Source organism: Bacillus rossius, chromosome 13, assembly GCF_032445375.1.
Source record: "Bacillus rossius redtenbacheri isolate Brsri chromosome 13, Brsri_v3, whole genome shotgun sequence".
In the NCBI taxonomy this organism is placed as follows: Eukaryota; Metazoa; Arthropoda; class Insecta; order Phasmatodea; family Bacillidae; genus Bacillus; species Bacillus rossius.
Window position 1 is genome coordinate 18382151 of NC_086340.1, and position 15195 is coordinate 18397345.

Consider the following 15195-nt stretch of genomic DNA (forward strand, 5'->3'; position numbering starts at 1 on the left):
TAAGTTATTTTTAAATTGTTCCCTGAATAATTCTTCTGTATTAACGACTCACATTAATAAGCATAAAAACTTACATTAATAAGCTAACAAAATAAAGCACAATTATTATCTTTTCCAACGTTTGAAAAAAAAATTATGCTTAAAATAAACATCAATTAAAATATAAAATTATGTGCCAATTATAGTGATAAATATTCAGTACTATCGCCAAAAAAAACGCATAACATACATATACGAAAAAATAACTTTAGCTTTGTGTATTAAAAAGGCACAATTTCTTGTAATATTACAAACTATTTCTTGGCAACTTTAACTTTTGTAAAAGGAATCTTTTGTAAAAGTACGTAATTTTTTTGTGTAGTGGGCTAGGCTGGTGTTGCACTATGCGTTTGCCGCTGCAGCTAAAACGGGTACAGCTTTGTCAGATGAGTTGCACGTACCATTATGTTCCCGGCAAGGCGAAGCGATTAGTAATTGCAGGATCAAGGACACACGGACACACACCCACACACTCACACACTCACACCCACACCCACCCACACACATATATAAAATATGACGGATTTGTGATGGCAGGATAAACCACGAAAATATTTCTAGTTATTTCTGGATTAATTTGTGACGAAAATATCACAGAAAAAAATTCCGTAATGATTAAAAAAAAATATCTGAATCAAGGACGCGATGTGATATCAGTAACGCTCGTCTGCGGAAACACGTAAATGCCGCGGTTTATTTTGGTTGCAATTTAAACTTCAAATACCTATGTATACCTCCCTATTTATGTTATTATTGTACAATTCTTTGGATACTCCCCTCTACGACCGTGAACCAGTCAACTACCTGCAAGCACATTATAGCGACACAACCACATCGATCCTTTCAAAAAGGAGAGGTTCTATAGTAAGAAATCAGCCATTAGGAAAGGCACGCGTGATTTGAGCATATACGGTACTGGCATCAAAAGAATCCTCGAAATTTCCGGGTCTCTACTTAGCTGTACGTGTGTGTGTGTGTGTGTGTGTGTATGTATGTTTGTGTATATATATATATATATATATATATATATATATATATATATATATATATATATAGAGAGAGAGAGAGAGAGAGAGAGCAGTTTAGTACAACTTGTTTTGAATACCAATGTATAGAGACCGGAAAAATTCGAGATTTAAAATCCCTAAAGGATACAACTCCACGATCCTCTATGCACTCGTGCAAATTACATCTGCTGATTTGTTACCGACTCGTAACAACTGTTGACTGGAATGATCGTGATTCGCTAATTTATTCTTCTGTTAAAAGATTTTTCACTGGCCCAGAGTCCTTCAGATAAACTGTTGCCCCAATTACTGAAGCATAAATAATGGCAAAAAGTATTTGGACTCTATGCTATCGCGAAATTAATCCGCGAATTTTACAGGTCTCTACCAATGTACCGTTTGTTAATGTTTTTTTTTTCCTTTCGGTATTCCCGCACGTAAGATAATACGGTGAAATCGCTGGTACGGCATGGCGTTTGTCCTTTGATGTGCCCGGTTAAAGACCTTTCGGGGCACTGTTGGTTCGTGTGGGGCGGGCGTGGTGGCAAGGCACGCGACCGCAAGGCAGTAGCATGATGTAGGGGGGAAGGAGGGGATGTGACGCACTATTGAAGGCCGGCGAGTGGTGGGGGTGAGCAGGAGTGGTAGGGGGGGGGAAGTGACTACCGGGAAAAGGCAAGTGACGACACGCCCGTGTTGCGGAGACGTCGCAGTGCGGCGTGAGCTAGCGACCGCGCCGGGCACGTGCGTGTTTGTGCGTTCGTGCCGGGTCCGCCTGTCTCCGGCGATGAACGCAACCGGCAGAACTCCGGGGCGTCGCGGGTTGCGGAGGGTCCCAGGCGTGCGACGGAAGCGCGTAAGTCGTCGAGTTTATTGGAGTTGTCAGTGGCGTAGCCAGGATTTGTGTATGGGGGGGTGTTAAGAAGCAGGCGCCCCCCCCCCCCCCCCGTATTAAAGCGGGGGATCCGGGGGTCCTCCCCCGAGAAATTTTGGATTTTAAGGTTTAAAATAGTGCTATTTTAGCAGTTTTCGGTACTTGAAATTAAATATTGTAATGGTAAAATTGTTTATTAATTTTTAATATGAAATTTGTTTGAGTGATGAATAAGAAATTTAATTAAAGATTTGGTGCTGGGGGGGGGGGGTGTTTGAACCCCTAACACCCCCCCCCCCCTGGCTACGCCCCTGGGAGTTGTACCTTATTAGTGGGCGTTGTTTGAAGTGAAATATATATTTTTTTTAGCTTTCCGCTGTTCGCACGCATGCGCGAACGGGAGTACTTGTTAACGCAAGTTATACTTCTTTATGGGTAGAAATCTTGAGAAGATGGCGCATCGGCGCGATTATTCTTTATATATTGATTTCGTGAACATAGAAATCCTATAGGGTATTAAAATTAAAACTTTATAAAAGTAAACCTGTCCTTTAAAATATTTTGTTATAATGTATAGTCATAAAATTAATAATGGTAAAAATACGTTATAATCCTGTAGTTAACATCATAAACAATCTATAACACAGTGTTCATCACACTGTAGAGACACATTAATTAGATGTTAAATTTATTTTATGGCATGTTGACTGAATTTCATGAAGAAATTTTTACTGTTGACTCACATAAATAATGTTAAGGTTTGTTTGTATGAAGTTTTTACAGCCTGATTTAAGTCGTTTAAGCAACAAAAATATACAAACATATACTTATTGGCTTAGTATGCAAGTATTTAAATTTTTTTGGTTAATTTATTAGTAATGCCACAACACTATATTTTATAACTCGTGTACACAATTGAAGACGCCCTTTTTTTAAATTTATTTTCGGCAAAATTCAGCTCTTTTCCGGTTTGATAGTAGTACACGACTAAGCAAAAAAAAAAAACTGATTAAATTGTTTTACCACATTGCTGTTTACAATGTTTGTCATAAGAAACCTCAATATGGGGAAGAGAGGTCACAGAAAACAAGTCTACAATATGAGATGTCAAAAGTTAAATGCATAGGTAGTACAGAATATTCAGTTGAAAAGGACTAGACCGAATAAAATACAGCACAGACGGACACAGTCTGTCGACGACGAGACACACAAGCGTGGAAAAAACAGCGACAGACAGATGAGCCCAAAGTCGATACCAGACGGGCAATGAGCACAACACGACAACACAGAGACGTTCACGTGAACCCAGCGATGTGACAAAACAGATATTCTGCACACCACAACGACGGCAGCATTACTGTTTTCTTCTGTGCTGTAATGTTTTTCCGGCTGATTCCTTCAACGGAAATTTATATGCTGTCCATGATTTTAACATTTTACATCGGCTGATTTTTAGCTTGTTTCGTGTGTTTTTGCATTTTTATATATTTTTTCTTTCATTGTTGAGGTTTCTTATTATTATGTGAATTAAACTTTAAAAGTGCAATGGATATTTTAAAGCTTCCCACCGTTTAAAGGAACACTAAAATGAGATTATTGATTCCGGGTGGATTTTTTTTAAATAAAAAAATAAGTACTGTAGGGAATTATAAAATAAATAATGCGCTTGGAGAGAAAGTAGTGTGTTCCTTTCTGATGTAAAGTGAACACGTATACGCCTCAACCTAGAATGAGCCTAACGCACAGTTTTGACACGAATTTCCGACAGGAATATGAATGTTTTTAATCTTGGGTTGGGTATCACTTCGGCTGAGGATTCGACACCGCTTAAAATTTGCAAACCATGAAAGTTACAGATTTGAAGTAAATATATCTTGGTAAAACATACTTTGCTCGTAGTCTTTGAGTATGACTCACCCGGTTAACATTTGCAGTGATGACGTAATGAGCGTTGTTGGGGAGCGTGGAACTGAAATCAGTGAGATCCGTCACTCCGGGAGTAATAGACCAATTAGGGTGATTTAAAATTTAAGTTACTCTGAGTGAGCATTGAGTGGTGCTAGTTGAGTGGAATAACTACAAAGTTAACCGAATTTGGTTTTGAAGCCATTAATAACACCATGCCTAAGCGAAAACGGGGTTATGTTGGAGAAAAGAAAGAAAACAAGTGAAATCCCCCCTAGAAGAAGCAATTAAAATTGCAGAGAAGTGTCGTAGGTATCGAATGAGGCAAAGAGTAGCCGAGAGAAATGAGCCAGCGTGGCTCGTAATTTGCGCTCGAGCGAGCCTCAGCCGTCTGCCTCGCGAGAAGCGACGGGGAATACAGAGCATTGTTTGGTAATGGACGTGTATGTGCTCTCTGGTGATCCTGATGCTGATATGGAGCCAGTTGAGCCAGTGGTCGTGAACCATGGGCCGTGTTCGTCGATGTTCGGTGTTGCAATTTCTCTGGCGTGGCCGCCCGACCTTCAATTAAGACGTTCATCGAATTCACGTCAATAAATAAACCATGATAAATTTTGTTACATTATTTTTTTTTATACACAAACATTCCTGTTCAGTACAACGAAACTTCACGAAACAAAAACAAACTCCTAGCAGCTGTATTCCAAAATACAACCCACTTTATTTTTAGTTTTTTTTTTTTTTAGTTTTTATCATACGTGTAGATGATGGAAGAACTTTTTTTATTACCTTTCCATTTTGTTATGTCACTAATTATTTGGGATACATTTCGTATGCATTCTGCGTTATATGCATGCAATAAAATTACAATCCAATTAACTGGGATTTTTTTTCATTTAATTTAAGTTTTTTCCCCTCAAAAATATTGAACATTTTGTTGTGGAAATGTGACACAAAATTAAAACCAAAATGTATTAACCCTTCAGTCACAATTTGTTCGATCTTAGGATATCATTTTGATTTTATTATTTAACAAAACTCTTTTTTTAATATATTTTATTTATTAATATTCTTAAGCTTCAGTTATAATATTAATGTACGATTATTATATCATAATATATAAAATTATAATAAAATTTCTTTCTTTCATAGACGTAGAATATGATGTCGACTAGCATGTACACCATGATTAGAGTCCCGGAAATTTCGCGGATTCCTCTGGCCTCAGGATAGAATTCAAAGTTATAGGTGTTCTCGACCCATGTTTACTTTTCCATTGGTTGATTTGTTAGCGAGAACATTTTTATCCTTGTTATTTGGCACTACCTGATTCGCTTACTTCTCTCCTAGCTGGACATCATTGGCTCACGGTCGTAGAGGGGCGTGTCCAGATAACTGCGGTCCAATCACGAACACAGTGCGACAGTGTGGAGTTTTGCATTCTAGCTTGCGACTAAATGAATCCGCGAAAATTCCGTGGCTCTAACCATGATCTCACACACATTCAAAATTTGATAAACTCCATTTATCATACAGCGTACGAATAGAGTGAAAGGGTTAAATAATTTCATAGCTGTGGAATCCACAGCCTTTCGCCGTGGGGAGATGGTCAGGGTGTGACTGGGGGGTGACTAAAGATTCTGCAATGGTTTACTGTTGCCTTCCGAGTCACAGCTTGCGAAGGGACAACACAGCAGCCAGCCCAGAACAATGCAGGGAAATATTTCAAGTGAGGGAGAGGGGGTAAATAAATTCCCGACCCGCTAGGTAATGGAACCAGGGACCTTAGTCTCACCAACCAGACGCTGTAACAACTTTATTTAATAAATTATTTTTACTGTATTAAATGATTTGATCGTTGATAATAATTAATGAATGATCCAATTAATGACTCATTTTTGACCAGGAAAAAGATCGCAAACTTTCGCTACAGTTTTTCTGGGGTTTCTTGGCTTGCATTTTTTTTGTCTCTTCATAAACGAAAAGCTATCGGATGTTTCGGTTGACATTTCAGTCACCATAATCAAAGTAACGGTCTTATACTGACTGTTAACACGATGCTGACGTCTGCAATATAAACTAATGCGTTTTGCCGTCATGTTATGCGGTAAAAAAAAAAAACAACCTACAATTCAAGAAATCTCGAAGTTATTAGTATTATTATTTTAATTTTGATAAATTTCTACTGACTGTAACAAGCGTTGTGACTAGTGAATTCGCTGGGATCCCGACCCATTTCCAGTCTCGAAATTTTCTCTAAGCTCGGAATTTTCAGGATTGACATAAAAAATTATATTAAACATTCAACTTAAAACGAAAATTTTCCCACAGAAACCCTTTCATTTTATCTGTCACTGTAACTTTGTCTTTCTTGTCCGCCATCTTATTTCAAAGGATGTTTCTAGTCGTATTTGCGCCCGCAAACAGAGAAGTCGCGAGGAGTGGAAAAGTGTCTAAAAAGCTGCGTTTTGCGACGCGTCGTTTTTTAAAATTAGAATGAATTACCTGAAATAATGCTTACGTATTCAATTGTTGTCGTTTTATTAGTTTTTACAAGTGTGAATAGTAAACAGACAATATTTTCTTGCAGTTACAGGTTTTATTTTTTGTTATAACGTTACGTTCGATAATAAAATTGCAATATATATATATATATATTTATAGTTTCCAATTCGCTTAGTTTATTAATTGCATGTAATATTGCTAGTTTATTTAAATTTAAGGCGCTATCGTTATCGCGTGAATTCTAGTCTGATTACTCATAAATGACTGTATAAGGACATATAATTAAATTTTAAAAAATTAAATACTTTCTGTATGAGTTTTTTTCCTCATTGGTAGAGACCAGAAAAATACGCGGATTCATTTCGTGATAGGCTGAAATTCAAACATGTGTACAATTCTGCTGGTTCTGCTATTGGATCGCAGTTTAACTGGAGCTCTCTGGGCCAATGAGAGACTATCGACCGAAGAAGCGTCGAATCACAAGCTACCCAGTGGAGACGCCTCACAATTACCCAATGAACACGCGTGTTTACTTGAGAAATGCAGAGGATAATGGAGGCTATCCTAGAGGTAATTGAATACGCGAATTTTTCCGGTCTCTACTCATTGGTAGGGATCGGAAAAATTCGCGGTTTGAATGACCTCTAGGACGGACTCCACGATCCTCTATGTACGCGGGGAATATTACACCAGCTCATTGGCTACTGACTCGTGACACCTGCTACCTGGGATGCTTATGATTCGATACTTCTTACGTTGGGGGTCATTCATTTGGCTCACAGTCCTTCAGGCAAACTGTGTTACCAATCGCTGAAGCGGCAATAAGTTACACGCACTTGGATTCTAGCCTATCGCGAAATGAACCCGCGAATTTTTTTCCTGTCCCTACTCATTGGCCATCCCGAATCCCGGGGTTGTATGGACGAGGACCGGGATGTAATATTCTGGTTTTGCGACTGGCCGCGACAGCCACGGGGTCTCAAACCCGGGAGCCCCTCACGCCCGCCGAAGAACCGGCGCGCGTCTGGGTCCACAGAGGTTGCCGCCCGCCTTAAACAGCCCGCGAGCGCCCGCCTTAAGGGGGTCTCCGAGGCCATCCACCGTGCGAGGCGGTGCCGATTAGTTACTCCCCCTCCACCCCCATTCCCTCCCAAACACACCGCGCTCCTGCCGGGAATAACAATAGTCCGTAACGTCTACGGGCAGTCCGTCCGTCCGTCCGTCCGTCAACCACGTGACCTGCAGCCGATATAAAAAAAAACGACCGAAAAAAAAAGGGATCCCCGCACAAAGCACAGGATGCATGCGATCCTCTCCCTGCATGGCCAGGCGTACAGGCTTCGGTCCCTCCTCAACCCGGAATCTTCCTACAAAATATAGGTATTCAGTTTTACTTAAGTTAGGGAAAACATCTTAAATGTACAATTAATGGTTTTGGCGTGCATTAGTGTTCGAAAATTAATCCTTTCGTTTCCGATTAATGCAGAGGGGGAAAAAAATCTGTACTTTTACAAAAAAAAAAAAAATTCCTTTGAAAACCAGTTGCTAATAAGTAGAAATGGCTGTGGCTATTTCGGCTTTTTATGAAATACGTTTTACTAGATAAAACTGAGTATTTCTTACGAAAATTGGCCGATGGTTTTATATTTAAATAGATGTTTCATTCAAGTACAATTTTTTTTAAATACACGGAAAAGAAAATAGAATGTTCAGTATAACTTAACTTTATTTTGTTTTTTTAATGCTTATTAATATGCGCAGTTAATACTGGAAAGCAATTCAGGAAGAACGGTTTACAAATAACTTTAACTACACAAAGCACGAATGCACGGGTAAGAATCTGAACCCAGTATTACTGCAGACACTATTCTGTAATGATAAAGTAGTTTTCATGTTAATGTACAAATTTACAAATATCTGTTACTTTACATTACTATTTTTGTTTCTTTTTTTCAAAAAATATTTACAACTAGCTGCCCGACCCGGCTTCGCACGGTTGTATTTATGGGGGGGGGGGGATGAGACCAAATCTCTTATTCACAGTTATAATAAATGAAATAAAATTAAAATTAATTAATTTTGACAAAAACTTAATACAATGCTTTGTAATGTACCGAATAAAAAACGAATAGCACCGATGGTTTCCCGACTCTCGAGCACGCAACGTTGTCATGGAGACGAAGTACCACTGTTTCCCGGGCTTAAACACCAATCAACATTGATAATCAGTTTATTATTAATTATAAATTATTAAGACCATTAATCGAAATAAAAACTATCCTATCTCTCAAGTTGGAAAAAATTACACATAAATGCCAATTTTCATCGAAATCGGTTGACTTGGTGAAGAGTTCACTGGAAACAAACATCAGGACACTGGATTTATATATATATATATAATAAACTGATATATAATAATAAACTGATTATCAATGTTGATTGGTGTTTTAAGCCCGGGAAACAGTGGTACTTCGTCTCCATGACAACGTTGCGTGCTCGAGAGTCGGGAAACCATCGGTGCTATTCGTTTTTTCTTTAAATTAATTAATTTTCATTTTATTTCATTTATTATAACTGTAAATAAGAGATTTGGTCTCATACATACATACATACATTTATATATATATATGATACAAACACCATCATGCAGATGTATTTGCTCTTTAAGTTAGAGTTTCACGATCGCGGTGAGATTTTCACTCGGTAATCCAGAATTTGCGTTAATTCGGCAACTGCTAAGTCCGTCCTGAAAGTGTTGATCTATCGGAAGTCTGCCGAAGCACGACGAAAAAAAAAAAAACATTATTCAAATGTAACCACAACACTCACGTGTCGTTAGCGTAGCTTTAAACTTCGCCGTAAAAACAAACACGGTTTGGTTGTTTCGGGACTTGTGCAGTTTTGCTTTGTCCGAAAAAAGGCGATTAAAAAAAAAATTTACATTGGCTGAAATCACATTTACATTTACAGATAGCACGCCCATTCAGAACACCGATTCTTGTGTCACGCATTCATTCAAAGCTTAAAAAATAACGTTCATTGGGTGATTATGTAAATATTCATTGGACAATAATGGTGGTCCACAAATGCGGGTAAAACATTGACTCCTAATCATCTCTTCTATTAGCCTACTCACAAGCGATTCTGAAATTATTATTATTTTTTTTTAAGTTTTCGTAACATTAACTTATAGAGCGGAGTATTGCATCTTAAAAGGAAAAAAAAAGTTTTAACATGTGAATTTTTTCTTCGAGAAAAGTATTCGAGAGTCAGAAATAAAAAAAAATCTTTGTATTTGAATTATTTTTTAAGCTTGATAATTGTTGACCAACATGATATTATACTGTAGCTGAATTAATATATATATATATATATATAAATTCTTTATTGTTGTTACAAATTAAAATTGAGTTTCAATGATACTTTAACAAACTGTGAATATTTATGCGCTATCATCAAGGTTACAATAATGAATTGGATACGTTATCGAAAATAGAAAATAGGACCATAAAATATAATTTTAATTGTTTACGTTATTGGTATAGGTTTTTATTTTTTTTATTTTTGCGATAAATCTATAAGCTCACTGTGCTGCAATGTTTTTTTTTTTTCACTGTGCCAGTAGTTTACTTCCTTGTATTTGGCGTACGTGACCAAAAATAACCATTGCCTTATTTGTAGAGACACACTTACTTATTTAGTGGATTCGTTTCACTCCAGGCCAGTCTCAACTTGCCTATGCACAATCAAGCCTTTATTGGAATGATCATTGGTAGAGACCGGAAAAATTCGCGGATTCATTCGGCGATAGGCTAGAATTCAAATACATAAACCATTTAGATGATTTTGCTATTGGCTTACTGTTAATCTGGACGAATCTCAACCAATTAACAACTCTCAACCAAAGAAGGATCGAATCACAGACAAACCAGCTGAGACGACTTACAAGTCAGCAGCCAATGAACTTGCGTTATTTGCCCGAGTGTGTACAGGGGAATGTGCAGTCTATCCTGAAGGCCACCGAAACCGCGAATTTTTCCGGTCCCTAATCATTGGACGATAAAGAGGTCACGTACTTTGGTGGGTCACACTTGATTCGGTAGGCACTTCTCCTTGTTCATGATTGGCTCACAGCCGTCAGGGGCGTGTCTATAGGGCTCTGCAGGCCAATCATCGACGTCGACGGAGATGTACACGTGCTCCAAGTCCACTGCGCTACCCAGCGAATCCGCGAAATTAAATTACCTCTACTTACATTGGTCGTGCCATACAGCACCCTTTTAATTCCGCACGAAATTGCTGTGATTCGTGTGTGCCTATATGTCATGGGCGTCTCTGACACATAAAGTTTGGGGGGGGGGGGGGGCATAAAAGAAAATTATTTATATAAATGATAGTTAGTATCTCCGTAGAGTTTAGTATAAAATGCCTTTTTTTAATTTCAAACCATGATTTGTATGTAATTTTTATTTGACATCTGATCTACTACTATATATGTCATCACCTGAGACCGGAAAAATTCGCGAATTTATTTCACAATAGGCTCAAATACAAAAAGTTATACCTCAGTACTGCCTGTGCTATTGGCTCACAACTCACCTGGGTGACTCTGGGCCAATGAGAAACGCCCGACCAAAGCTTTATCGAATCACAGGCTGCTACGTTGAAACGTCTCACAAGAGAACCGCGAATTTTTCCGGTCCCTAGTCATCACTGTAAATACATGTATTTTATAAACACGAAAATAGTATAAATAAAACTACTGGATGTACTTGAAAACGTGTTCCCCTCGCTCCCCCCCCCCCCCCCCCCCCCCCCGGGGTCAGAGACGCCCGTGCCTATAGTAGACACATAACCGAAAGAAACTCGACCAACCACGAAACACAGACAATGATACAGTATTATTAAACATAGCTAGTCACGAACTAATGTTGCCAAAAAAAAATCATTTCCATTAATTATACAAGTGTAGGGCCTACTTTAGTGGGTCACTCCCCAGGATACTGTTATGTCGTGACAAGGTTTTCTTGCTGACTTGGATTCTATTGAAATATTATTTTGTATGTGTAAACATCTTTGCTCTCGTAATTTCGTAAAAGAAAAAATGGAACGGAAGTTGATGGACGGAAATGTGTCACAAAGATGACGAACCCGCATGTAGCAACGTAAACACGTTATTTAGTCACTTTCATAAACATTAGGGGACATTACCAAACGTATTGGTGAGCCATTGAAACTTTATGATGGTGAAACTATCCTGGAATATATTTGGTTAACTAAAATAGTCATAGTTAAAAGTAGTCACTGGCATTATAATACATATTGTACTTCCAAACTTCAAAGAGGCTTACCAGCACGGCAGTATAGCATGCACTTTGGTAATCTCAAGGAGCAAGGAAAAAATTTCGCCTCTGGATTTTTAAAACAATTTTAATAACATTATAATAAAATAATTATTTGAATCAGCTCAATAAGGTTAATTTTTGTTCGTAGTAAGTATTTACATCCTTATTTCAGTTGTTTAAGTAAAAAAATAAATATACAAACACATACTTAGTGACATAAGTGTTTTAAAATGCTTCAGGTTAATATTTTAATAATGCCATAGAAAAAATATCTTCTAACGTGTGCAAAAACTTTATAGTGTTAACTGTTTAGTGAATTTTAACAAGATGGGCAGTATTTTAATAAAATTCCTTGTCGAAAATCAGGTCCAAAACCAGGGGTTTATCGGAGCCGTTTTGATAGTTTAAAATTTTAGGTTGTTTAGTGCTGCTAATTACTATCTGCGTTTGATGCAGGGAAGCAATGTTTACGATTCAGGCAGCGAATTCTAGCGGCGGGCGCAGAAAGTATGTGTTGATTCGCCTCCATAAATTTTTGTATTTGAAAAGCGACTGTTTTATTTATGAATTTATTCATCAACCTCATCATCATTTTAAAGTATTATATTTTAAATAACGTGTCCGAATTTCGTATTATAAGTTTCTTTGCAACATAAACAACATGAGGCTACATGAGTTTGCTTGTTATCGAGGCTTGATGTTCAACACGTCACTGGCGAGAGTACTGAAATACTTGGTCACATTTTTATTTTATTTTGTACAGCAGTTTTCAGTACATGTGGCTATCAAAACTCGACGGCCATTTTTACAACATAAATTTTTCCGTCGCATTTGCGTCACACATTTTTTTTTTCCGCTGATATTTTCGCTTCCCCATAACTACCACGTGCTGAAGTCATATTTAAAACTGCAGTTTTAAGTATTTAATTATAAATATAAACTCTCTTACCACTGACTCACTGACTGACTCCGTAACACTTGCATGAATTCTGTTTTCATGCTCTTACAGTGTAACAGGTTAATTGTTCTCTGCTATAATGTTCCTCCCAGCATTGCTGCCGAATCCGTGGCGCAAAGTTAACATGCGTGGGGGCATAGCGTCATACTTTGACGAGGTCGATAGTTTCAGCAATACATTATATTGATAATTATCCTGTTTTGTCAACACCTATGAGAATTTAAAGGCATTTTGTTTTAGTTAAAATTTTATCTTACGTGCCGTAAAATTTGCTGTAGAACAGAACATTTGATTTGAAGTTGTGTTCAACATATTTTTCATTCCAGCTATTTAGATGTTCCTAATTTAAAGTAAAGTTGAACAGGAATGAGGCAACGTTTACTTCTTTAACTAAGAAATCATATTTCATTGTTTGTGTTCCGTGTTATATGTTTTAATTATAATTTTTTCAGGGGTACTATTGTTCGTTGTAATTATTGCAGTGTACACGAATGTTGTTTAGATATTGCATAACTATATAATGACCACATAGTTCTGGACCAAATAATTTAAAATTAAGCCAAATAATTATTATCTGTTTTTAAACTTTAACATCTTAGTTCACGGTGCACGGCATTTCGTGAGATTAATTTCGTGAACCGAACGGAAGTCGCGTGGAACGGAAATGTGTAACCACGGTGCTGCCATCTGTGGCGGACGGCGCGAACCGATGTTCACAAAGCCAATGGGATACGTTATAGTATTAACTGTTTAATGACTTTTAACAATATGGGCAGTTATTTTAATAAAAATAATTCCTGTAGCGAGCCTTGGCTTAGTTTGACATGTTTCGGCTGCGTATATCCGTTTAATATCATTCAAGCGGTTGGCCTCCACTTGAAAATATGAATCTACCAACCACTGCTGTGTCAATATTCCCAGAGCTAATGAAGTATTAAATTTTCCGCGAATATTATGTTGAGGCACATTTGAATTGTAGCATGCTAATGTTGTTGTGAACCCTGTTCAATTAATCCCCTTCATACGAATCGCGCTGCTAATATGGTTACCATCCGGGTGTGTATTGAATCGAATCCACAGCAAGAAAGATTATTATTAACATGGAATTTAGATTTTCAAATTATTCTTTACTAAAACATTTTTGTCAAATATTTCTTTATATATATGAGAAATAATTTTCATTTGCACAATATTAAATAAATTTAAATTTAAAAAATAATTTCATGTTATATTAAAACAAAAGGGCTTGTTACATTCTAATTTTTCAACGGCACGTGAAATATTTAGACTTCTCGGAATGTTATAACTTTGTCAAATATACTCTGTAACATTTTTACATTCAACATTAATTTTAAAATTCTGTTTTAAATAATACTGCGTGAAAAAAAAGTTATGAATCGTTGCTGTGCAGTACTAAAAAATCTAATCCAACGATATTAGCCTAAGTCTCGAACGATATGATGCATGAAGCAATTTGTTCACTTGAGTGACACTTATCACTGGCTCACGGGTTATTAGACCCGTCCTTAAAAAAACTATAAGCAAATGACAAACGCATTAAAAAACGGAATCACTTAAGAAGCGAGAAAGAAAGGAAACGTAGCAACTTGATTACACACACATTATTGGAGTCTAGCCTTGCAACAAAAAATAAAGTGAGTTTTGCTGCACGCTACAAGAAAGAAAAAAAAAATTGTGTACTTTTACTAAAGATTTTTTTTTTGGAAACCAGTTGCCAAGAAATAGTTTGTAATACTATAAGAAATATATTGTAACGTTGTACAAACATGGCTACGGTTATTTTACATATACAAAATACGTTTTTTCGATATAATACTGAGTATTTATTACAAAAATTGGTGCATAAATCTATATTTTAATTTATGTTTCATTCAAACACACATTTTTTTCAAACCATGGCTAAATATTCGACGATTCAATAATTATACTTTATTTTGTTTTATTTTTCTTATTAATGTGCACAGTTGATAATGGTAAGCTATCCAGGGAACTGTTTACGAATAACTTCTATCAGAGGTACTGGGACAACACAAAGCTAAAATGCCTTGGGAAAGAATACGAACAGTATTTTGTAGTGATACAGCTGTTCTCATGTAAAATTATAAATTTACAAATATCTGTAATTTGACATTAATATTTATTTTCCATTTACAAAAAAAAATGAAAGAATAACAATGTATTTAATTAATTGTAATATTCTTTAGTGCCTGTATTTTTTTTTCAATCGTAACAATAAAAACAAAGCTTGTGGTTACTGCTGCGAAGGTTTTTTTTCTCAGAGTTCTCCGGCTTCCCACACCCCTCCCCCCCCCCCACCCTCGCGCTCGCCTGACGGCCGAAGGGGTGGCGGTTTGTGTCACGAGGTCTCTTTGAAGTCCATGGACGTGGTTGGTGGTTGTACAGAGATATCACTTGCCTCCGCGGGGCGGCAATTTTGCGCCGCTATCTATTTCCAGACGCTCGTAACACCGCACCCACTTGGAGTATCGGTTGAAAGCACCACGCACGCTCACATACTTGTAAATGCATGCGCACATGTGG

At 37.2% G+C, this 15195-nt stretch overlaps 1 protein-coding gene across 4 annotated transcripts in view; it reads left to right on the plus strand.

Annotated features, from left to right (window-relative positions):
* LOC134538301 (ras guanyl-releasing protein 3-like) overlaps nucleotides 1–15195 on the plus strand; it is a 224174-nt gene that overhangs the window by 111052 nt on the left and 97927 nt on the right. The window contains exon 1 of one of the 4 annotated variants that reach the window (XM_063379492.1): nucleotides 1744–1902. The exons of 2 other annotated variants lie outside the window; for them this stretch is intronic. In XM_063379492.1, the coding sequence (XP_063235562.1) occupies nucleotides 1834–1902 (69 nt within the window). In that variant the 5' untranslated portion in view covers nucleotides 1744–1833. Of the gene's footprint in view, nucleotides 1–1743; nucleotides 1903–15195 lie in introns of those variants that run through there. One more of the 4 variants, XM_063379493.1, reaches the window with a different exon arrangement.